Here is a 26,927-nt window from a genome sequence, read left to right on the forward strand (position 1 = left end):
GGCAGTGTTTATTTGTCCCGACTGTAATAGGCAGACGTGTTACTTGTGTCCTCTGTAATTGGCAGTGTGTTACTTGTGCCGACTGTAATTGGCAGTGTGTTACTTATGTCGACTGTAATTGGAAGTGTAATACTTGAGTCGTCTGTAATTGGCAGCGTGTTACTTGTGTTGACTGTAACTGACAGTATGTTACTTGTGTTGACTGCATTGGCATTGTGTTGCTTGTGTCGACTGTAATCGGCAGTGTGTTGCTTGTGTCGACTGTAATTAGCAGTGTGTTACTTCTGTTGATTGTAATTGGCAGTGTGTTGCTTGTGTCAACTGTAATTGGCAGTGTGTTGCTTGTGTCGACTGTAATTGGCAGTGTTCAACTTGTGTCGCCTGTAATTGGCAGTGTGTTATTTGTGTCGACTGTAATTGGCAGTTTGTTACTTGCATTGACTGTAATTGGCAGTGTGTTACTTGTGTCGACTGTAATTGGCAGTGTGTTACTTGTGTTGACTACTGTAACTGGAAGTATGTTACTTGTGTTGACTGAAATTGGCAATGTGTTGCTTGTGTCGACTGTAATTGGCAGTGTGTTGCTTGTGTCGACTGTAATTGGCAGTGTATTACTTGTATTGACTGCACTTATACCTTAAAGGTTGACTTGCAACAAAATTCACATTAGTTATTTGATATGAAAAAATTCACCATGTCTTACTCTAGTGTTGTAGATGCAAAATATGTGGGAATGTGATTACAAGCTCTTAAAAGCTCAAAAATGAACAGTTAATCACAGCCACACGAGACCGCCGTAGTTTGGATTCTCTTTCCAAAACGGCTCAAATGTGACGTAGTTGTGGTAGATGGTTTCTGTTTACACTTTCTTGCAACCTTATTCGTCTAAATATTTTCACAAATATACTTCACGCATTCAATAAAACCATGTCTATTGTTCTTATGCGTCTATTTTATTGTCATTGTAATGCTGTTACTTTTAGCACTGATATCTTATAACTTACCGTAAAAAGTCGTTAAACTTTTTAACCTTAGCTTGAAGGAGTGCATATCATTGTCTGATAATCATGACGAGCCTGTTGGTCACCTGTGATAATCGAAAAGTGCTGCAAAAATTATTTTCGAAGTATTGGGTCACATGATCAGATTACGACTTGACGATTAGTTCAAGCCGAAAGAAAACTGTAAAGTAGCGAGCATCTATATTTGATACGGGGTCTTCGGTAAAACCCGAAGTGTTTGTCAAAAACTAGTGCTACAATAAGTTTATATTGAGCTTTTTATTGGCCTTTCAACTCATGTGAGAACATCACGTGACAAGACAATAACCAAACTATCATGACTATGTCAGAAAAATAAACAGATTCCAATCTACGGCAGCTTTTCGTTTTTGAGCTTTTAAAAGCTTGTAATCGCATTTCCACATATTTGGCACCTACAACACAACAGAGTAAGACATGGTGAATCTTTTGATACCAAATAACTGTAATGAGAATTTTGTTGCAAGTCAACTTTTAATAATTATAGTTTAGCTGATGAAGTGCTAGTGGTAAACAGAATGCTTCAGCTTTATTACTCAGACACCAACTATAAATGTAAAAGATTTATTCTGTAAAGATTAAATAAACAACTTCGTTCAGATTAAAATACAAGATCAATAAAAATAGAGAGGCATTAGTCTGAGCTCTCGAAAAGGCGGCCCAATCAATAAAGCAGCGTGTTAAACCATTGTAAATGGAAGAGCTAAAGCTGAATAATTGTTTTAATTTTATTCACAGGAAGCAGGAGAAAATCTTGGAAGATGACTTAATCTTACTGCTAAGTGCTAAGAGCGCTTAGCAGCAATATTCAGGCATTGCTAAAAAATTTATCAAAAATCACTTTGTAACACAGCATTTCAGGTTGACCTTCTCTTTATCCTTAGTAAACCCTGCATTGTGCCCATAATAACAACAAGCTCAGTAAGAAGTCCCAATAAGGAACACAAGATTAAAAACATTTGCTAGCTCATAAGAGAGGTGAGCTCAGGTTTTTTGAGCAATGATAGCAATAGAACGAGGAGAAATCTTGTCGTCGAATAAGGAGACCAGCTGACACAAATATCCTTTCTCTCTCAGATACTGTTGACGATCCCTCAAAATGACAAACTCGAGCAGTTCTTGTAGCATAACTTGAAGGGCGTCATACCACCTGTATATGCATGTACACATTGCTACTTATGCATAACAATAGGAATGAAAGAGATGTATCCATAGCACTTGCATGACTTGATGAAATAACCAGACCAACAAATATGAACTCAGAAAGCTGCTTCTTAAACAAGTACTAACTAACAACTAAGCTACAAGTTATTCATACTGGCCGTCATACAATCCGATACATGACTACATACCAAAAAACTTAACAACTGAAAACTAAAATTGTTGGAATACTAGAAAATAGATAATGATAATCGAAACAGACAATAGATAATTGTGATAATAGATAACAAAAACTCACCGAATATATGAGAAAAACTCCTTGCACTCGGTATATGTGTCAGATAGTGCAGTTTTGACCATACTAATGCTCAGACCTTCCACATCACCAACACGCTCCAATACTGCATCAATGTATGTTTCAAATGAACTGAAGGCTGATAAGCCAACCAGACGCCTGTGTTTCTTGTGCCAGTTAAAGCCTAGAATTACAAATACTATTTAATGTGAGCCGCAATGGAAAATGAGCTGTATTTTAAATTGAGCAGTTACAGAAGAAGATAAATCTGAAATTCACTAAGAGAACCCAAATAAAAAGGTTGGCTCAGCTGCTGCACATACTGTGCGCAACAAAAAAATATAACCATTCCTTAACTCTGTACCAATCAGAAAACTTGTGAGCTGTTCCCCAGACACTTGGTAATGCATCTTAAGCAGATTTAGGAAACAATTTTTGAAAATGGATTGTGATTATACCACAAACAACTTTATGTACTAATGAAACACAAAATTAAGAATTGTTGTTACTTTCATGTTGTATGCTCTTCATAACAATATGAAGAGCGCACAACTCCTGTTGTATCTTATTGAAGGTTATCAAACCCATGCAAACACCTGCCCAAACCGGTATTCTAGTAACTATTCAGTGAACAGTTTGACTGATGACAAATGGTTAATTTAAAAATATTTTAAAGTTTACAATTTACACCAGAACATATATACTGGTATATATGTTTTATTGTTATAAATAAATATTTATCTTATGCAGAGGGCAACTCATAAAGATACAATGTAAAATCATAACAGAGATCTTCCTGACACTTGTACTAAGATTGCTTGAGTACTAACTCTCTCACTAACACCTGTGAATATTATGCAGCTTTTATATTACAGTAGCCTTTCCAACAGGTACAATCTTCAAACTACTACAGGTCATGACCACTGTCATATAATACCTCTGTATAAACACTGCAAATGCTGTAACTCAATCCTCCATCCCACAATATTTGCACAATAGTAAGCATATTCTAACTTACCCTTTCTGTGACTGTACAGTTCCAAGACTGCTCGGAAAGCTACATGCTCACAATGCTTTTCCATTTCTCCATCTGTTCTTGCGAGCTAGGTGAAAGAATGTAAGCAGGCCATTTTCAAATTTCTCAACATCTATAGAGCAGAACATAAAACGATGAAGTGTCTAAAACATGACTATAATTCTTGAGAACTATTATTACTACTGACTATCAACTATTATTACTACCAACTATCAACTATTATTACTACCAACTATTATTACCTCCGACTATCAACTATCCATCGTTTTTTTGACGTCATCACCCTGTTTGCACATACGCCCGTTCACGAAAAAGCTGCCATCTTTGCAGAAAACGATCATCATTCTCTTGATTAATAATATTTTTCGGTGATGTTTTGATACTAAAATGAAAAATTTGCAAACAAAAGCATTGTTTGCAATAATTAATTGCAGAAACTTCGTATTTTTAACGATAAAAGTTGTCCATAAAGATGGCGGACAACGATAGAATGACATCACGAAAAAACGAAGGATTATTACTACCAACAATTAACTATTATTACTTCCAACTATCAACTATTATTACTACCAACTATTAACTATTATTACTTACGACTAGTAACTATTATTACTACTGACTAGTAACTATTATTACTACTAACTATTAACTATTATTACTTACGACTAGTAACTATTATTACTACTAACTATTAACTATGATTACTACTAACTGTAGCGAATCCCCTGGTTCATAGTTATATTGTCACATACAGGTGATGAGGCATAGTGTATATTCTATTACAAATTTATTATGTATGCTTGTCAACACCTCAAAACTACAATAAAACAATATCTTGATTGTCGATAAAGGTTATTGAAAGTATGCTAATTATACAGGTAGTTATCTGCAAAGCCATTTGGTAACATATAAAATAAAACACATAAAATGAAAGATATAGTATTTACACATCCAGGAGATTGCTAAATAGCATGTGATTCTCCTTCTGTTTAATTCTTGATTATATATGTATGCGATAGATATAGGCGTAATGAAGAAACTTAATACAGATAAAAGAAAGTATCAGCATCGAAAAATAAAGCTGAAAAACTACATGTTGTTGGCTCAAAGGCTGACAAAACAATGACTTTAAGCACACCTAATCAAACGTATGGCAAGTTAGACAGACCACACAGGACCATTAGACCACCCAAGATCAACAGATCAACTGGCATTTATTCTGGGCAGGAGCAGTGAATCATACAGGGTGACTAGATATTGCAGTGCACTATCAAATTAGGAAATTTAACAGAGACAGCAGAACTTTACACTAACTATTACTACTACTGACTAGTAACTATTATTACTACTGACTATTAACTATTATTACTACTAACTGCTAACTATTACTATTACTGACTAATAACTATTATTACTTCCGACTATTAACTATTATTACTACTAAAGATTAACTTTTATTGCTACTATTAATTATTATTACTACCAACAAGAAACCTAAAGAAAAAGAAGCTAGAGCATGACAGTTGCTCACCCATCTTGATTTAGGCTCCTGACAGGCCAGCCGGAGGGCCAAGTGATTTATAGAGCATCCATGTTGAGATGCAGAGTCTTGATACCAGCTTTTAAACTGACTGCTCATGGGAAAGTTACCAAAATGAGCGTCTAAACTGAGTCTGTGGTAACAACAGCCGAGGCAGACCAGTGTCTTGCACTCTTCAATCGTATGAAACTGGTGAAGAGTTGCTGGTGTAAGGTCACCACAGCAATGCAGGCCTACCATACAGACCCTGCACTCATCAGTCTCGCGAAAACTACTGGAAGAAGAGGGCGTAAAGTTTTCACCTGCCTGCTCTGAGAAACTTCCTTGCTGCACTTTAGAGTCTGCACAAATATCAGTAGCGCTAACGGAGCTGTGGTGTTGCCTAAAGGAGTCTCGGAGTATCTGAGTGCATTCTGAGGAGGTATCCACACGCAAACATCTTGTCTGTAAATTGTTAGAGGTAGCTCGCTGCATTCGCCAATTTTGACAGTTACCATCCTCGAGCTCAAATCCAAGCACATTTAATTTAAAAGTAGACATCAAAGTTTGTCCGAGATAACCTAGTCCAGCACCGATATCTCCAATTAGATTACAGCCATCCTCTTTGCACAGTTCACCAACTAGTGAAGCCATTCGTCTCACTTCGTGTCGCTTTTTTTCACTCATACCTTTCTAAGCAAAAGTGTAGACTAAAGTATGGATAACACTAATTAAATAAAATTATTTATGCTGTTTGTGTAATAGTAATAATGACGCATAAGAAAATTGCCTACTAAAAATCTGCTTACCTGCAGAGAAGGGCTGAGAGTGATGGAACTATCCCACTGCTTGGTAAGACAGCCCCGAGTTTGACTCAAGGATTTAGAAAAAGCCTGTAGTGTAACTGGCCACTCGCTATGTACTTTGCCTTTCACAAGATCTCTAAGTTCTGCAAGTCAAGAAAGTTTAGTAACCATAGCAACTAATAAACTATTATATTTCTTAGCCTCACATGGTTATATAGCTATACAAGTTATACTAGTCCTACAAAGCTAAATAATAGCTTTTACGAAGGGTTTTTGTGAGGTGGATTGACTTACTACAATATAGCAAAACTGTACATTGGCAAAGCAGAATTTAAAAATGACTCGGTGTAAGCCGGACCCTGATGTCCGAGATCGCGTTCATATTTAGTCAGATAGTTCGTTGATGGGTGTTCAAGAGGCTGGTTCTCGGACATCTGATGGAGTATTGAAACTAAACATTTTGAGCGACATGGCGGTAGGCACTGAGCATATACGTGTGAAATTTGGATGAAATCTACCATAAAATGTGGAAACGCACAGCATTTACGCAGACTAACAGACAGACGCAATGATAAAGTGGGATTTGTTAATATAGATATAGTAACCAACCTATATACGACATGGCGCAGAGAATATCAGTCCAGTCATGCGGAGCTTTCTCCCATGGTCTTCTTATAAAGATATCAGTCATCTTACAGTCAAACAGCCACGAATATGTTAAGCATAGGTCTAATGCTAGATCCATCTCTTAGGCACTGTCAAAAAAAGACGTTATCTTACAAACTACTAATCAACTTCAAATGTTCACAGCCAATCACAGAAACTGGCAACAAAGTCTTGCATCTACTGCATTACGGTGGAAGGGCCTAAACTGTTTACAGTAATATTATGCTTTGGCAAAACATGTTTAAATTAAAAATGGAAAGATAATGCATGAGACACTAAAATAATTCTGAATATTCATGCTATTTTATTTTATGCAAAATTCAAAAGATTCATAGATGACCAGTGTAATACTATAAATTCTCTTGAGATTTTGCATTAATCTAATTGTATGTAATGCTCTAAGATAATCATAAAACCTTTACTGTTTTATAACCGATACATATTGAATATTATAAGATTGAAGCCATCAGTTAGTTCGAGTGAGATGAGGTCCAGTTGTACGTTAGGTATCAACATAAACAAGAACATATTGAGAGTGAGAGTGGCCTAGAGACCTCATAACAGAGACCAGTTGCTGTTGGTTTGAATCTCCAAAAAAGCTATGCAACTACTATCCAGGTTTTTAAAAAATTGTAGTCATCTACTTTATGGCATTGACTGGCCATAACACTAGGAATTCCTTATTGCTAGCCCTTACTCCTGTGAAGATTTGTATATAATATGGTAGAGCTTCTAGTGAGAAAATTTCCAAGGTACAAAATGTCTTTTTGTAGAAATACTGCTCCAACTTACGAAAAATGTTTCTAGATATGAAAGGCCAGTTTGTTCCATCTGTTGAAAAAACAAAACAAAAAAGTAAATAAAGAAATTTCAATTGTGTGTTTAATTACTGTGTGCGTTCATTTTGAATTTACTGTTAATGTTTTGAATTTAGTGTATGTGTGTATTTTCATATATTGCGCTTCTGTCAGCTGTCAACCATTTGCCACCTTCACCCACTGTTGTATAATTTAGAGATATAAAATATCACTTAGAGAGTAGGACAACTGTAGCTCCTTGCATTTGAAGTTCGGTGTTTTTGTATGAAGGCATACAGTTTTTCAATTCAATCTGATATCGATAAAAATCTGACCATTCTGAGCAAAACAAAAACAAGGCAACAATACAATACCCGATTCCTCTGACTGTCATCCTTCTACTGGGTCTTCGCTTAAACCACTACTGGCGGTTTAAGTGAAGACCAAGTGGTATTCGCTTAGCTTTCTTACTTAATGAAAGCTAAGCGAAGACCACTCCTGACAATCTCCGCCTAGTTTCCTCAAGACAAGCCAAGGCAGAAGGTAAACAAACAAACAAACAAACCGTTTGTAGTTTTTATTCTTTATTTCTCTATTTTATCCTTTTCCCATGTGTACTTTCTCTATTTATTATGCAGTAATTTCACTCTAAGATGTGTTTGTAACTGATAGAATTGTAACAGATAAGTTTTTCATGTAAACATTTTTATAACATGCAAACGTTATGTCCGAGTTTTTGGCTTGAAATGGATTAGGACATTCATATGAAGGAGCCTATATCCAAACAAGACAGAATGCCAAACTCTTTAGAGTATCAGTTTAAATCCAAATCACACATAACTAAGTTTCTTGTCAGAGAGATGTTGTTTGCGGATGACAGAGCTCAAGTTGCCTGCCCAGCTGAGGACATGGAACTGCTTAGAGATCGATTTGCCAGAATAGCATCAAAGTTCAGCCTAAAGATAAACATAAGGGAAACCGAATATATCTGTATCAACCTGTAAAGCTTGCATCCATCACCAGATCCTACTGATATCCTAATAACAAGTCATTCACTCTCTGTACAGATATCTGATACCTAGGTAGTAATGTATCCAGTATTGCCAGTAGCTTAGTCATAGACTTGGAACTGCCAGTGCTTCCTTTGAAAAACCTCAATCGCTTGTGAAAGAACAAGCATGTAACCATCCGAGCTAATTGTAACATGTACAGAGCTGTAGTCCTAACAGCCTCGCAGCTAATCACTCATGACCCATCCAAGCAGGATGGGTCATGAGCGATTACCAATACAACTGTTGTATTCATGACTTAACGAAGGAAAGAGGAATCTGGGTAGATCCAGACTGAGATACAAAGATGCAGCAAAGGGTAATATGAAGTTGATAGAACTAGATGAAAACAGATGTCAAAATAAGGCAGAAAACAGAGCCGCGTGGAAGTCAGTGATAAAGCCAAAACCATATGACAGTCAGTGCTGAAATGCCCGATTGCAAGAGATTGATTCACATCAATTATCATGTGGTGTTACCTTATTTTTTATGTGATTGACTGTTTAAACAATCAGCCCATTAAATGGAAATGTCGGCAATGCTATGCAGAAGGTTGGTTTAGGCTTGTAATATAAGAGGTGTAGGCCTACTTTGTTTATACAAAACCTAAAAAACTATAACCGTTCACTTTAGTACAATAGTACAATACACTTATAGTATCCTGCTATAAGTATTTTTCTCTTGGTATAAAACCTCAGCTTCATTATTTTAATTGAAATAGAACTTCAAAGTAAATTATAACAAAAATCCTAGAGACATATACATATTTGAGATCATTTGATTTTTTTGATCCGTGTAATAGCACAATGCTATTAAGAATGTTGTGCATTTTTTGTACATGTTACCCACAACCAGAAGTAACATAAAGAGTTGCTCGTTATTGCAGTGCATTGTAAACATTTAGCAAATATTTGATAACAGCATAAGCATTCACCAGCTAATTCAAAGAGCAACAGATACACTGCTCAAACCTACAAGTCTTCTTTTGGACGACTTTAACTTGCTGTGCTGACAATTAGACTGGATTTCGATTAGTGATAACACCAAATTGAGTAAGTATTGATGCTTTTAAAAATTGACGTCGACAAACCAAGCGAAGTCAATGTTTTTGGTGAATTCTAATCGATGGCATTCTAATATTGGCAATGATAGGTTTGATTTAAGAGAAATGTTAGAGAAATGATTCGCATGATATGCTTTTTCAACGGGATTCGCCAGAAAAGCCTGTTTTCTATTACAAACCACAACGACGTGTTTTTGGCAAATGTATGACAAATTTCGTGATGGTTGTCACCGTTGATGTGCCGAAGCTTAGGTGAAGGTCTGCTCTGCAAAACAATTACATGTTCTTGTATAAGTCGTTCTTCACCAATGTTTGAGAGCAACGCAGTTGTTGAGCTTTAAAATAAGAACTTTGGATTATTTGTATCAAGGGCTTATTATTATTGCTATGTATAGAGAGTTCAATGTTGATAGATTATCTAAGCTCTGCTATAGAGTGTAAATGTTATATTGCATCGTGTTATTATTATGAGCAATCTTTATTTTGTGATTGCTTTTGTAGTTTTTACAGCCTAGATGTCTTTCACTGTGTGCTGTTTTGTTTTAGTTGTTGCCAAATTTTTAAAGTTGCTATTTTTATTTGTTTCAGTAATAAATTAATTTAGCATATCAAACACTGGTAGCACGTTTGTTTAATTTTAAAACGTTGTTGCTGCCATTTTATGACAACGATAGGCTTTTAAGCCAATTAGTATTTTTCGGTAATGTGAAAAATGCTCTTTTTGTATATGTTTTTTTAATTTACGGTCATTAAATATCTTTGTTAGTTACAAGATTACTGCCGGAGGTTTCTACTAACACGTAGTCGCATAGTTTTCAGGTGTTTATTTAATTTTATTCGCTCAAATCTAAGAATCAATTTTTTATAAATTTCATCTTATGAGGCAACCCTTTAACATAAATATGCAACATTTGGCATCATTTGATTGACTAATATGGTAATTATTCCAGTTATAGTCTTACATTGTTGCTCATCCATAAATAAAAGCTTCTTAAAAATGTCATGTCAGCTTTAAAACTCTGGTGATGCTACCTTTCAATATATTTTTACCAAGTTTGATGTTGTTATATTTATTAGTTTTAAATTATTCATGTATTTTATGTAATTATAAGCCTAAGCATTCTCAAACAGAACTGGCTTACTCGTTTGGTGTTTTAAAATAAATATGATTATCAAAGAAAGCAAATGAGCTTTTGAAGGTATTGGACATAAAACTGATTGTGAGCCTAAAATAAATTTATTGAATTGGATAATTATTGGAAAACGATTGTCATGAATGTATGAAAAACAGTCCCAACATCGACAAGTCCGAACCTAGACAAGTCCCAATCTCGACAGAGGTTGGTCCGAATCTAGATAAAGATTGGTCCGAACATCGACAAAGGCTGATGCAGTTTTACAATAATTTAATCTTCAACAAATAATAAACGTCTTTTTGCAGTTCTATCCTCACTTCAAAAAATAAAAATCAAAGCTACTCACTGAAGTTTAGATTTCAAATAAAACATTTTGCTAGCTTAACAGTCAACCATATTTATGATTGGTACTTGTTTTAGCATTCGTTCTATATTTAGGTTGGGCAAAATATTGTTAGGCCTACATAAGCTGGGGAGTGCTGCATCAAATGGATCACAAGATATTTTTGCGCAAATAAATATTTTACATATAAATCGCTCATTTATTATGAAAATAGTAGATGGTAAAATAGTAAAACTGCTGTCGAGATTGGACCAACCGTTGTCGATATACAAACTCGTCGAGTTTCAAACCAGTCGAGGTTCGGACTATAAACCGAATGTATGGATTATACCATAATCCATGTAATTTTTTGATCTTTTTTTATAAAAAAATATCCTTTTTTGGCACCATTTGCCTAAAAGTTTGTCGCATATATAAATTGTTAGTCCTTCTTGACCAGCTTGAGGTTAGGTGTACTAGGTCAGCTGGTGCAGATTTTCAGTAGCATGACTCATTATGAACTTGTTAAATGGGAAGGTAGATTGATACAAATGCAATAGCCTACACCCAAGTGAAATTTGTGCTTTAAATCCTATGTTATAGGATATTATTAGAATCTCATGTTTAGTGAGAGTTGATTGGGCTAGCAGTAGTAGTTAGACACTTACTTCTTCAAACTGCTAACATCATATGTTGTTTGTCTATCTATTTAAATGTTTGTTATGACCGTTCAAAAGTGACTATACAAGTATTTGGAAGACATGATTACATTGAAAAATGGGGTAGGAGAATATATGTACCGAGGTTTAAGCGCGTTTCATCAATTAAAGGCATAAAAACAGTTATTCAAATGGTTTAGTAATTAGGACTTTTCTCATACAAAATTTGTTTGTTTCTAGGTTGCTAGCAGTATGTTTGTATTTACCTAAAATTTGAAATATTGATTTAATTATAATGTGTTATATCTGTGTGTGATTTACCTCGATTTTACAATATCCACAAGGACTAATTATACAGTGTGTATTGTTTTACCAGGCATATGTCTACATTTGCATTTGTTAATAGTGCCTATATGTGTTGATTGTAGGCTTTGCAATAGGGAAAATTTATGATATGCCACTAGAACAAGTAATATTGGGTTGCATGGACGAAGCCAAATTTCATTTATTCTGCAGCCAAACTGCCACAACTATATATCACAAGTTAATGTTAAAGATAAGTTGGATTTATAAATCTAAAATACGATGGATAACAAAGTGTATGGCTGTCAACTAAACACATTTTGTATTGTGTTTGTAAGCAGTGTTTTATAATTTTATAGAATTAAAAAGGCACATCCCTAAAAGTACATTTATGTACTTTTAGGGATGTGCCTTTTTTTTTATCTGCCTAACATTTGCCACAATTCTAGCAACTTCATGTTAGTAAGAAGTGAATATTTAAATTAAAAGCATTTTCCTGCTTTGTAGCCAAAATATCGAGAAATAATTATACTAGTTTTTAAAACTTGCATGGCTTTTATCTTCACTGCTCATAAGGATATGTATCACTTTTTTCAGTTTTATTAAAATTTAAAAATTTACAGATTGAAAGTTTAGTGGATCCTTGAGAAGATTTGATATTTTTGTACTGTTGTCATGTTGGCATCATGCCAAGGTAGTTAGAATATTTGTGGCTCGTCTGATTATGAATGAAAATATCTGTAAATTATATTATGTTGATATTATTATAAAGGGCAATTTTACTTATTACTTTAAAAAACTTCATGCATTCGAAGCATGCAACCAGATGATCTTAAATATTTCTATTCGGCAAACTTATTAAAGGATTTCTAACAAAACTTTAAAAAAACTAGTTTTTCATTCCGACAGGTTATCTTCAGGTTAAAGTATACATTTTAGGAAATTGTTGTTTGGGCATGGCTGCCATATGAGAATGGGTAATTTGTTCATGAGCCGACACTCATCTTCTCGCACACACAGTCCCACCAGTGATGAGATAGACTTCTCTTGGTTTACTATACTCCGTTCAATTGGCAGAGGCAGCTATGGCAAGGTTTGTTTTCTCTACCAGTACTCTGGCAGTCCGGTGTGCTTTGAGAGATCATCAGATGTAATAACTATACATACAATTATTCCTCAAGCTAAATGTTGATTGAATAGCGCAGTTCGTAGCTTGCCTGACTACAAAATGAATTATCCAAGTTTAATTTCTGTGCGAGACATTTTTTCTCAACACTCTTGGCATGACTTCGGATGGACAGACGCGGCTGTTATTATAGTAAAGATTGGGCAGTACTCTGAGCGAAGAGTTGTTTCCTCACATGACAAATTTTGGTTCTATTTGCTAGTTTTCTGTGTGAGTATTTATTTGCAATCATATTTAGACCTCTTATAAATACTTTTAGTATTTGTCACTTATTAGCTAGTTTGTATATGCTGTTTGTGATAACAATAGAATGTGTTTAATAAGTTGAATAATTTGGTTGGAGTAGGAATAGATTATCTGACTGTAATCTTGAGACAACAAACTATTTGTATGCGTATCCTTTAGCTATCGAGTTCTTTTAATGATTTATAAATATATCATTTAAATCATTTAAAAGTTTATTGAAAAAAGGTTTTGTCCGTTATTTTAAGGGGTTTAGATAAGCAGAATAACATTTGCTGGTGGATGAGATCACAGAATTTCAATAAATGAATGAATTAAACATTATTAACAAGACTTGTATAGCTGGCTGCAATGCTTGCTAGTTTTACCTTTCAGCTGTAGGTCTGTTTGATCATATTAATATTCTGCATGCACTTCTTGACAGCTATCAGCACTGCTTGACAGCTATCAGCTCTGTAAATGACCAGCTTACGGGTGCTTGAGTACCGGCAGAGAAGTTTTATCAGTGATATGAGCAACATGACACGCGTGCATTAATTTGCTAACAGAAATAACTCTATATATGAAGCACCTTCTCTAGTGAAGACACTAGAGAAGGTGAACTTTGAAATGTACCATAGTATAGTTTTAAACGAAACTTTTGGTGTAGGTGTGTATTGCTAAGAAAAAGGATACACAGAAACTCTATGCAATGAAATACATGGATAAACTGGAGTGCATAAAGGAAGGCGCTGTTTCAAACATCCTTCAGGAATTAAAGTTACTCAAGCTTATTCATCACCCTCACATTGTAAATTTAAGGTATGCATCAACTTCTTCCTCTTTTTCTGCAAATATTAGCTATTAGTGATATGGTAGAAATCAGCTCAATCTCACCCCTTGAACAGCTAGGCCATGCTCATAGTTGTTATATCAAAAGATTGTTCAGTGTATTATGTTGTTACCTCAATGTTGCAATATTCCTATTGAACTTTTGCTATGCGCCTCGGGGTGATTCCTGGGTTTCCTTATTACTAAGTCTAGTATCGAGATACCGTGTATATGGATGTAAAACGATGTTTGCTTGAGCTTGCCCTCTGGCCAATGCCTACACATGGCCTGTCATAATTGACTTGTACATACTTTGGCCTCAATGTATTGATACCGGTGTGTGCGTAAATTGTTTATTGATTTTTCCTAGCTGTGCAAAGGTGATTTTATAATGACTTCATAAGATATCTTTTGATGTCTCTGTCTGGTGGTGCTTATCTGATGTCGTATTCTTTTATCTTATTCTTCCTGTTGATCTTGTTTCCTTTTGCCTTTTTCTTTTTCCCCTGAAGACCTGACATTACCGTCTCACCGCTCGCAACTTGCTACCAAATCAAAACTTTCTACAATTTTCCTGGATTTAGTGCAACAACACATACGCCCGCTTTTATTTTTTTCTAGTAATTTGTTTCCCAACTTGTTGAAAATTGAAAACAGTTGATTTATGATACTACCATGAGTTTTAATCTTTATTCTTTGCGATCGCTAAAAACGTTGGACTAAAATAAAGCTTTTTGTCGATGGTTTGAAGTTGTCTAATATATTTATAAAACTATTTGTAGTCACCAAGTTCGTTTTTACGTTTTACATGCTTGATGGGATTCTGTAAGCTTGTATAGCGATAGTCACTGACATCTCACTTTTTCAGATTCATGTTTTTACTCGTCTAAAGGTTTGTATTGATTGAACCATTCTTAGTTTAAAAGTTCATATTATAACGAGCTTTAATGAGTGACACTGATGCAATGCTGGTCTTTATACTCTTTGTACTCTGCCATTGAAGATTTCACATGAGCTATTGCTAGCGTAACTCTTTTCGACTATGTGTCTTTAGATATGCATTTCATGATGTGGAGGACATGTGCTTAGTAGTGGATCTGTTACAAGGAGGAGACCTGCGATACCACCTCAATAAAATGGGTGGATTCGGTGAAGGAAATGTCATAATCTACATGTTGGAGATTGGAGCAGCTCTAGAATATTTACACAGTTTAGCTATAATCCACAGGTGATTAACACTTTCGGTTAATCTACTCTCAGTTAATCTCTCTTCTACTCTTCCACTCCTAAGTAAAACAGAGTTGATGGTAGAGTAGGTATTTCTTTTGCATATCTCTCTTTTTATTATATAGCAGGCGTATGTCTACCACCGCATTATTCACCATCTTAATCAATAAGTTCCAATACTTTTAGTCTATCGAATGAGTAGCTGCTTGTCATCCTCTGTCCTGCTATCATTGGAACACCCGACGTCTTAACTAATATGGCTACTTTTATAGGTTATTACCTAAACTGCTTGATATTTCAGCTATTTACCGATACTATGGCATGATTGCTCTTCCACTGTGCATATACATAGCATCTTATCATACTTGCAGGGATGTTAAGCCAGATAATTTACTGCTCGGATTAGATGGTGAGTTGGTTTATAGTGCTATGCATTCATTTGCTAATTGCTGCTGACACACTGACCAATGCCTTGTCTATAAGATGTTGGAATACTATTTTCTGTACACAAGGGTTACACATTCTATGTGCTGCCTTGTTGACGACAGTGGCATGCTAACTGCTGCCTCGTCTCTAATTGCCTTTCACTCGCTGTGCCAATAATCATTATTTATCATAGATTTTTAACCTGTAATTTCCTTAACTGCCTTTCAAAAGGAATACACATTTTAAATACCATTACAGGTTTACACTTTGGTTACTCAATTCTCTTGAATGGTTGCAGGGCATATCCATCTAACAGATTTCAACATCGCTACACAGCTAAAAAACTTTGACCTAGCCCATAGTCAGTGTGGTACATGGCATTATATGGGTACGTACATATCTTGTATTTCACCATCTGCTCTCATGTATATTTTTTGGAGTTGTCTTGTTAGTATTTTTAATCCAGCATTCTCTCTATTGCGCTACAGTTCGCTATTAATTGCTATTAATCACACAAGAGGCTTGCGAATGGTTGCACAGTCTTCATCAAACTTCTAAAGGCAAGGTCACACTAAAGGTCACACTAAAATTGTGTAGCTGTGAACCTTTTTACATAGTAGAAGGTATCTTAGCAACGCTATTAAGGAATCAACTTTGCATGTGTGATAATAACCATGAGGCTATTTTGATGCACACGCTGCACCCATATTTCTCACTTGACACTGCCCTCACTTGACACAGCTTTTACTATTTGTCAGATTTGAGCTTGATTTAACGCATCTATTTGCCTTGTGATTTTCCAAAAAGAAAATAATGTAGTTGTTGGTCAGATTATACAAGTGTATTCCAAGTGTTAGCGCTTTTTGCACTATGTCCAATTAGTTACCAACCCAAAGGTGTATCTAAGTCATCTATGTTTAGCTTGATTTTCCCCATACGAAATTTTTCAAGGGCACGCAGTGCTGGTAGTAGTAACGCACTCAGTTCGTATTGTTCATGGACTCAATGTATTGCATACACTTACCAAAAGTCTCAACTTTTCAAACAACCCAGAGATATACTAATTGTATAGAGCCATATGTGGTCACAGCATAGGCGAGGGATGTAGGTTGTCACCACCATCTTCACATGGAGTGTGCTGAAATTCCAGCAGCACTAGATCGGAGTGTTTGTTCTGATGACCATGGCATTATGTAGGCAAGGTGACAATTAGGATTTACTCATGTACACACGCATACCTCTGATCATGTCAAGGATCAAATAAACAAGCTGCGTTTAAGTCTTTTCATTTAATTGACTGCCAAAACACATTTGGAAGATGATTGTTAAATGTATGTGTATATTTGTAGCCCCTGAGATATTTCTTTCGAGTCTTGGTAAATTAGAAGGCTATTCATATCCTGTGGATTGGTGGTCTCTCGGGGTGACATGTTATGAGCTTTTCCATGGTCAGGTGGGTATCGCAATCACCTGTTTTATTCAAATGCGTAGACAACTGAGCTGTTGATTTGATATGCCATATTATCTAGTTAATTACCCCTATATAGCCTAAATATATTCTGCTAATGCTCCATCGTATCAAAGTTCCTTTGGGATGCACCCTGATGTACATTACAGGTGCCATTTGATGTGCCGAGGTCTACATCAAAGGCTGCTGCCTTGTATAGCCATCTACCGAATGCTCGATATTCTTCTCGACTCTCTCAATCATTTTCTACTGTATTTCAGGCGGTTGGTTTATTTTACTCTCTCGTTTATTAGCATCTGTGCATATTTATTTACAGTGGAACCTCGGTTCTCGAATGCTTCGGTTCTCGACCAATTCGGTTTTCGACCAAAAAATTTGAGATTTGTTCGTCTCGGATCTCGAACATAAATTTGGTTTCGACCAAACCGGAGCATGCGCATTGGAATTAAACATTCGGAACAGCTCCGGAAACCGCATGGAAATGATCGTTAACAAAGGAGAAGCAAATTACGCTTCATAAATTCTTTACAAAAAGAAAGGAACCATCTGGGACGACGTCTCCTCTCCCGAAAAGATTTGCTAGGGAGACAAATCCTCCAGTCGCGTTACCCTAAATTGTTTTGGAGGGGATTCTCCTTCAAAGATGTGAAGTAAACGTGCCATCGCTGTTTATATTTTCTTTTTCACACGATTTTTGATGTAACTGATCTGTTGCATTTTTTGCTGTTTCATTATCAATTTCTGCAATTTTTTTATTATATCTTAACGTAGAATGTTTTTGATGTTTTAAAAGCAAAACATACGAAATGTTTCCTTTTTGTTTTCTTTTTTATCATATTAGATAGAAAATATTTTATTAAAATTAAACACTATCTATATCTAGCCGTTTTTATTTCTAGTATATAGTACAGTTTATAGTGTAAAATGTTAAAAAATACTTTACCGATTGTTTTCTCGACTCGGAATGGATTAAAATTTACATACATTAATTCTATTGGGAATAATTGTTTCAGATCTCGAACAACTGGGTTTTCGAACAACCTTCTAAAACGGATTATGTTTGAGAACCGAGGTTACACTGCATTCTCTAAATAGCCATGTTTAATTGAGTTACAATCAAATCTAGACTGGCGAACTTGTTCGGCTTTCTAATGGGGAGAAACGTGCCATAAGGAAAGCTTGGAGCCGAAATGATCTCTATAAAGAACCTTCACTTGTGTAGCCTGTGGTAAACAACAAGATAGTCCAGCAATAGTTGTTTTGAGAATTTAGTTGTTAATCTAGAAGAGGTGTAGGTAGACCTGTCGCTCACATTTTATCACTTCAAATTGTTATCAAATTAATGTTGACTTCATATCCATCCTCTGTGCAACACACGACATAACTGTGAATAATAAAATATCTGCAACATACTGAGGCTGTTAAAGGTGAGGTGCTAAGGATCGAAGATCTCTATACTATGGGTAACTACACATAAAAATATAACAAATGCATTATAGAAAAATGTAGATGGTTGTGAAAAATGAAATACTGTGAAAATAAGCAGTAAAGCGGTTTGTATTGTTACTTTACCTATGATAGAGACATTCGCGAGTAATGTGCAGATACAGAGGTAGAGATTGAGATTCATGGTGTAACTTACTCTAACTTATATCAAATGAAATTTCATTTTACATGTTTTATTATTGTATTTTAATGGGTTTCATCAAGTTGCAGTGTTTTGAGCACTTTCTAAAGAAATTTGACCAGGGGAAATTTTTCTGTCATAGCAGCAGCAAGTAATACGAGTCTCTATTTCAAGTAATTATGCCTACCATACTAAGAATGTGACACCGTTGAGTAGCTTTATCTTGAAGTAGTGAAACTTAGTCACTCAGCAAGTTGTTAGATGCTTCTAACCTTGTTTAACAATTGAGGAATTAGCCACCCTGCGTCCTCAGATCAGTCTTCAATTGGTTGAGACTTTAATACATTTGCTGTTGTATCTTATTATTGGATTGTGTACATTCGTTAGTATGCTTTACCATTGGATTGTGTACGTTCGTTAGTCTATCTTACCATTGGATTGTGTACATTCACTGGTATACCTTACCCTTGAATTGTGTACATTCACTGGTATACCTTACCATTGGATTGTGTACATTCACTGGTCTATCTTACCATTGGATTGTGTACATTCGTTGGTCTACCTTACCATTGAATTGTGTACATTCACTGGTCTACCTTACCATTGAATTGTGTACATTTTCTGGTATACCTTACCATTGAATTGTGCAAGGAATCCTTTTGGACTTCTGAAAGGTTAGCAGTCTCGTTTCGGTATCCATCTATAAGTTGACCAATTAAAATAAGTTTGCTTTAATTTTGCCCTTCTACATGCTATCAATTTTTTAATATTGCAGATATTTAGCATTTAAGACTTACACATGTTTAGTGTAATTGTACTATAAAGATTTGAGTCCAGTTAGAGAGCAGAACAACTCTACATCAGTTTCACGAGTGTTTTCAATATGCAAGCATACCAGTTAACGTTGGAGCTAGATATGTGTTACCAGTTTGGGTTGGCTAATGGTTATGAACTATGTAGGGTTCTTTATATGCCTATCACTTGTGACAGCTAAGATCTTCATGCCTTCTACCTCATTACATGACTTCTTTTTTATAGTTACTGAGAGTAGATGAGACAAAGAGACTAGTGTCCCTTGAAGGCATAGAAAACACCCTCTCGGTATCTTACCAAGATGTTTTATCTGGAAATTTGAAACCAGATTTTTTTCCTTCTGTAAGTAAACATTGTTATGTCACTATGCTGGCCATGTGTGCAACAATTGCATGAAACAATATATATATAATTGCTGAATGTCTGGTGTTGCGCGGCTATTAAAGATCGGCTTAGAAACAGTGGCTGGTAATGTAGTTGCCTGCTACTTGCTATTAGCCTGGCACATTGCCAATGGCTAATTTGAATAATTAGTATTGCTAAACTTACTAATAAAAGCCGTGAAAGCAAGCTTTGGTGACGTTGCCCCATAACCCAGAGTGCTATGCGTACTTTAACCTAAATAACCACACATATTGCCCAATGAATCAATTGCATCTCGCGTAGCTCAATTGGTTAGTTTATTCCCTGGTGAATAGAAGTTCTGAGATCTAATCTTCTGCGATACAGATTCTTCAATGCTAGATACTAATAGCTATAGCTAAACAGACCGGATCACAGATGAACACGCAAACACTGAGATTTATATATATAGATAGATAGATTAGAGACTACTATGACATGTGTATATAAACCTACAACTAGTAGATAATACAGTAATACTTCAACTTACGAGTGCTCTAACGTACGAGAAACTTGAGATACGAGCCAGCTTTTAAGCAAGTTTTAGCACTAACATACGAGCAATGTATGTTAGTGCTAAAGCAATCCTTGAGATACGAAAACGTGAGTCAGTTGCGAAGTATGCCGGAAGTGTTTTATGAGAACAGCATCACTCTGTATTTTTCAACTACTCAGATTATACTTTTGTACCGTGTTTTTTTGTGCGCAATTTTCAGTGCAGAATTATCTGAATTAACAGTGCTGTGCGTAGGCAGAAAGTTTGCCAGTAAAATGAAAGATAATGGAAAGAAAAAGCAAATGATAACAATTGATATTAAACGGAAAATTATTGTAAAATATGCGAAATGTGTAAGGGTGATTGAGCTAGCTCAGCAATATGACAGAAATATATCCACAATTATCAAACCGAAGGGTTATATTCAGGGCATTTAGTTTGCAAAAGGACTAACCATAATGCATTTCTAAACGACGCAGCGATCTTCACGACCGCTGATGGAGAGACTGCTCAGGCATGGATAAAAGATAAACAATTGGCCGGTGACAGCGTAACTGAAACAATGTTTCAATAAAGGCGAAAAGGCCTATGTGAAAAGGCCGGTGCTATCTATAAAAATTATAAAAATAGACTTTCGGACAAGTTGGCTAGTGGTCGTGCATTAACCCTTTGTGACGACACCAGTGTTCGTCCTAATTGCAACACGTTGAAAGGGCGACAAAGGCAAACGTCCTTAGATAGGTTTATCTTAAAACGGCCGGCTAGTCGTGAAAGCGAAACAAAGGAAAAATTAGCTAACCAGCGAGAAACTTCCAACTATGAACGCAGAAGAAATTTTAATTACGTTAAGTTAAAAATGAAAGTTTGCTTATAGGTTTGCTTTTAAGTTTGTTTTTTCAGACTTTCATAAAATCCAAATTTATCAAATTCAACTGTTGTAATGAAGGATAACACTTATATCTCCCTCCCTGGCAAATGCTAGCGTTAGCTGCTACTGTATGTATTTAATTTTGCATTTTAATTAATCACATTTCCTTGCATTATTTTTTATTTGTTGCTTTTTGAAAGCATGTGGTAAGTTAGGACAATAACCAACATGTTTTTTCTGTTACAATATCTTGTTTTGAGTGTTCTATTTGCATTTTTAGAGTATAAAAACCAATCAATATATATTTAATTGTTCTATATATAAATTAATTGCACCAACATGCAAGTAAATTGACATACGAGCTCAGTCTCGGAACGCATTAAGCTCGTAAGTCGAAGTATGAATGTGCTACATTACTTACAGTTGTATAGCTAGTAGGGGCTACTATGGAATGTGTATATACACATACAACTAGTAGATAATAGTACAGTACATACAATTGTATAACTAGTAGAGGCTACTATGGTATGTGTATATAGACATACAACTAGTAGATAATAGTACAGTACTTACAGCGGTATAACTAGTAGAGGCTACAATGACATGTGTATATAGACATACAACTAATAGATAATAGTACAGTACTTACAATTGTATAACTAGTAGAGGCTACTATGACAGGTGTATATAGACATACAACTAGTAGATAATAGTACAGTACTTACACAATTGTATAACTAGTAGAGGCTACTATGGTATGTGTATATAGACATACAACTAATAGATAATAGCACACCAACATAGAGCTGGTTGAGGCAAATCATCAGCATTAGTTTGCTACTTGAATAGCTAAAGAAACTGAATGTTGATCCGTCATACGAGTTGGAGGAGCTGATTATTGAAAGTAAACCGATACACAAGAAGCAGTCACGACTTTCCAAAACAGCATCTGCTGATGGCTCAACTATTAACTCTGTAAGTGATATTTCTATATATCCTAACACTTTAGTTATCAAGTATGTACCGTATTTTCCAAACTATTAGCCGCTCCCTTATATAAGCCCCATCTGCTTTTTTCTTTTAAACCGATGATAAAACAATACATAGGCCGCACCTTTTGTATAGGCGGCAGAACTCATTACAGTGCTTTTTAAAATGGCAGCAACTGTGCTGTTCAAAACGGAACAGAAGCAATAGAAAATAACCAGTATTTACTTAACTTCATTTCTTTCGCTTCACATTAATCATCTTCGGTGCGGTTTCTTTCCTGGATAGTAAGATCAATGGCCTGCAGCTGAAAACTTGCTTCATAGGAGCTCCTTCGTTTGGGTTCCATAATGATGGAACAAGAATTTGAAAATAATTAATAGTTGGTAATTTGTCATCCGTGTTCTATTTGCTAGCTGAATAAAAAAGCAATGTCTGCTTCTTTGCTTTAGTTTTGATTCTAATTCCGGTTAATGCGCCCTAGCGGTGAAAGAAAAAACCACAGAATAGCCGCATGGCTCAAAATATATGAAGCCTCTAAGTAAGCCGCATGGCTCAAAATATATGAAGCCTCTAAGTAAGCCGCATGGCTCAAAATATATGAAGCCTCTAAGTAAGCCGCATGGCTCAAAATATATGAAGCCTCTAAGTAAGCCGCATGGCTCAAAATATATGAAAAAAGTAGTGGCTAATAGTCCGGAAAATACGGTATGTCTGTTTTTAGTGCTTTTTATCACTCGGACTTTGTATACTTGCAGACACAAGATGCTAACAGCGAGATTTTGGCACTGATTGCCAAAGAATTTGAACCTTTCGACCACGAGAGCAGGTAGGTTTTTTGTAGCTAAACAGTTTAATGCATTTTTGAATGCATTTTTAGTTAAAGTATAATAACGATACAAAACACATAACAAAATATTTAAATATGTTACCAAATCTTTGAAAATTGTCGAAATATTCCTAAACCTTACCCATCCGATCGGATTATACACAAATAGACAGATTAATTTGGCCGAAAATCGTTATTAAAGCCTTGCTTTTATCAAAATTAAGACCAGCAAACGAACCGCCGAGCGACAGAGAATAGAACCATTAAGTCGTGCGCATTTCACGAAAGAATAACGTGCACATTTCACCAGTCTATAGCATTGGCGAAGATTTCTGTAATAAATGTAGAATGTTTGAGGCGTAGACCGATTTACTTGTACGAAAATGTGGCACACAATTTATCACCCTAAGTTTTTTGTCCAATTACCAAAGGTTTTTAAATTATCTAGAACATTAGCCAGATTTCTTTACTTATTATCTACAAGCTAGGGCCGAACTTCAATGCCCCTTTGTGACAATAATATTTTTTTATTTCACTCCAGTTTGCAGAAAACTTCCAGAGGCGTGAATGCTAATGCTTACTTTTTGTTACCTATCGCTGTCAAAACCATTCTACATTCAACACAACCAACTTTCAAACTGTATATTACAATATATTTTACTTTTAATATTGCATTTCAAAGATATAATAAACATATTTCATTATTGCTGTTGTTAGTTAAATTACGTACAGTAGTTTAGGTCTACAGCTTGAATTAATATTTATTTTATTGTTATAAAACATAAGTCTGAGATAGTTAAATATGTATTTTATTAATATTTATTTCTGTTACATATCGCTGTCAAAACCATTCTACATTCAACACAACCAACTTTCAAACTGTATATTACAATATATTTTACTTTTAATATTGCATTTCAGAAATATAATAAACATATTCCATTATTGCTGCTGTTAGTTAAATTACGTACAGTAGTTTAGGTCCACAGCTTGAATTAATATTTATTTTATTGTTGTAAAACATAAGTTTGAGATAGTAGTAGATTAGGTCTGATTTTTATACAACCTTTTGTTTTGTATAATTGACCTTTTGAATTTCATTTCAAAACAATTTGACAACTACCATGGACATACAACCTCTCAGAACATTACGTCGTCGCGCTGGCCGTCCACGTGTCTCCCAATTATTAGGTCCCAAATAGAAGGTCCTCACAGCAACCATCAACAACAAATGTTAATGTTCAACAACACGCTACTCAAAATAATAACAACAACTCATCTGATTCAGAGAATTCTTTAGTGATTACTCGTATACCTGGTTTCAACCCAACTTTACCTCCAAAATAAATTGTTAGTTGCACCTTTTTAGAGTCATGCTCCCTCAAATTTATTTTATATAATCTCAAACAAGTCTCATTTACTCTATACTCTGTCAATTCCTGCTGAGAACTACTTTTCAACAACTAGCAGTACCCTTTATTTTTTCCATTATCACTTTGGTCGTGGGCTGTATGACAGGGGAATTCATAGTACATAACATGACAATTCTGAACTTCTAAGAGTAGTGCTTGAAATGCAGACTAGCTCTAGAAGACGTCATGCTATTGGATATTACACGTATGTCTGTATTATTGGTGACGATGTGTGCAGAGAGCCTACAAGTAGTGCCACCATATACTGTACCCGCATAACCTATAAACTTTGTTAAAGGTTGACTTGCAACAAAATTCACATTACAGTTATTTGGTATCAAAAGATTCACCATGTCTTACTCTGTTGTGTTGTAGGTGCCACATATGTGGAAATGTGATTACAAGCTCTTGAAAGCTCAAAAACGAAAAGCCGCCGTAGATTGGAATCTCTTTATTTCTCTGACGTAGTCATGAAATTTGGTTATCGTCTTGTCACGTGATGCTCTCCCGTGAATTGAAAGGGCAATAAAAAGCTCAGAACATTGTATAAAATTTATCGTAGCACTAGTTTATGACAAACACTTCGGGTTTTACCGAAGACCCCGTATCAAATATAGATGCTCGCTACCTTACAGTTTTGTTTCAGTTCGGTCTAATCGGCAAGTCGTAATCTGATCATATGACCCAATACTTCGCAAATAGTTTCTGCAGCACTTTTCGATTATCACAAATGACCAACAGGCTCATCATGTTTATCAGACAATGATATGTACTCCTTCAAGCTAAGGCTAAAAAGTTAAACGAGTTTTTACGGTAAATTATAAGATATCAGTTCTAAAAGTGATAGCATTAAAATGACGATAAAACAGACGCGTAAGAACAATAGACATGGTTTTATTGATTGCGTGAAGTATATTTGTGAAATATTTCGACGAATAAGGTTGCATGAAAGTGTAAACAGAAACCATCTAACACAGCTACGTCACATTTGAGCCGTTTTGGAAAGAGATTCCAAACTAGTGCGGTCTCGTGTGGCTGCGATTAACTGTTCGTTTTTGAGCTTTTAAAAGCTTGTAATCACATTCCCATATATTTTGCACCTACAACACAACAGAGTAAGACATGGTGAATCTTTTCATATCAAATAACTGGGATGTGAATTTTGTTGAGAGTCAACCTTTAAAGGAATGACAACTCTCAGCATGTAGGCCCAGCTGTTCAACAGTTCTTCTTCATGTATGCTCATCACATCAGCAGATAAACTGAACAATAAAAACTTAAGATTGGCTTTATATTTTGCATTTGCATTATCTTCTCGCTTCATTATTAATAAAGCAAAACTTAAATAATGTATTTAATTTATTTAAATAAGGCGATTTTAGAAAGACCTGCGAATATTCTGTGAGTCCAGTATGTCAACAAATAGCTCCTTGAAAATAAGGTTCTTTGTTAAGGTCACTACGCCAAGTTCTCCATGATTATAGCTATCAGCTAATGGAGAAACAAGCTGGTTTACTTACTTATGCATAATGTATACCAAAGGTCAGAAGTTGCATAGAATTTTGTGATGTAAAAATTTTCAGTACATGTATAGTAAAACTTAAAGCTACTTCGTCAATCCGTGTTGGTTGCATTATATTATAAAACTTAATAGATTGGCTCTTATGTCAACAATGGTTTGCATGCCATAAACTTCAGTTCTTTTTGAATTGCAAGCATTCGCATTGCCTGCCATTTATGACATTTATCTGTTATAGACCAGCTGCAGTGACTGAGGTCCAAACTTCCGCTTTGCCAGATCCCAGTGACAATCCTACCTTCTAAGTTAAGGATTAGTAGGTTCTTTTTGATGGACTTGTTATTGTTATTTTGTCGCCCAAATTCTCACAATTATTATTTGCTGTATTTCTAATCATTAAACGAAAGACAGAGTTTGTCAAGAAAAACATTTTATGCAATGAAAAGGTCGACCATCAATTCATTCTTATTTATGTGAATCTCACAGGTACCCAATATTTTATACACCGATTTGCTAGCTGGTGTGCGATGTATGCGTTTTTATGCTCGCTATTTTTTCATTTGCTTTATTCTTTTCTAGTCATTTTCAATCAATGCTTACCCTATAAATATGGCTTTTTAACATAGTTTTGGAGCATCGCTGCTTGAATGTTCAAATATATCAGTTTGTTTGATGAGGTAACTAGACCGGAAACACAACTTTGTAAATAAATTAGTAAATTTCCAATAGACAGAAAGCTATTGCATCATCTGTGTATTAAGC

The 26,927-nt window shown here is 35.3% G+C and overlaps 2 protein-coding genes across 2 annotated transcripts; one reads left to right on the forward strand and one right to left on the reverse strand.

Annotated features, from left to right (window-relative positions):
• Positions 1 to 1,594: 1,594 nt before the first annotated feature.
• On the reverse strand, positions 1,595 to 9,426 carry LOC137393593 (methyltransferase-like protein 25B). Its single transcript, XM_068080218.1, has 7 exons — positions 9,345 to 9,426; positions 6,467 to 6,612; positions 5,861 to 6,000; positions 5,064 to 5,744; positions 3,515 to 3,599; positions 2,500 to 2,680; positions 1,595 to 2,190 (listed from the first exon to the last, which is right to left on the reverse strand). Exons 2-7 carry the CDS (start codon positions 6,600 to 6,602, stop codon positions 2,025 to 2,027), a joined length of 1,389 nt encoding a protein of 462 aa, XP_067936319.1. The 5' UTR covers positions 6,603 to 6,612; positions 9,345 to 9,426; the 3' UTR covers positions 1,595 to 2,024.
• Positions 9,427 to 12,795: 3,369 nt separating this feature from the next.
• Positions 12,796 to 26,841, forward strand: LOC137393344 (serine/threonine-protein kinase 32B-like). Its single transcript, XM_068079852.1, has 11 exons — positions 12,796 to 12,945; positions 13,931 to 14,082; positions 15,146 to 15,319; positions 15,690 to 15,727; positions 16,043 to 16,132; positions 17,094 to 17,197; positions 17,362 to 17,475; positions 19,878 to 19,994; positions 22,268 to 22,393; positions 23,164 to 23,234; positions 26,404 to 26,841. The coding sequence occupies exons 1-11, from the start codon at positions 12,820 to 12,822 to the stop codon at positions 26,468 to 26,470; spliced, it is 1,179 nt and encodes a 392-aa protein (XP_067935953.1). The 5' UTR covers positions 12,796 to 12,819; the 3' UTR covers positions 26,471 to 26,841.
• Positions 26,842 to 26,927: the final 86 nt, after the last annotated feature.

The sequence above is a fragment of the Watersipora subatra genome, chromosome 4 (genome assembly GCF_963576615.1).
Source record: "Watersipora subatra chromosome 4, tzWatSuba1.1, whole genome shotgun sequence".
Lineage (NCBI taxonomy): Eukaryota > Metazoa > Bryozoa > Gymnolaemata > Cheilostomatida > Watersiporidae > Watersipora > Watersipora subatra.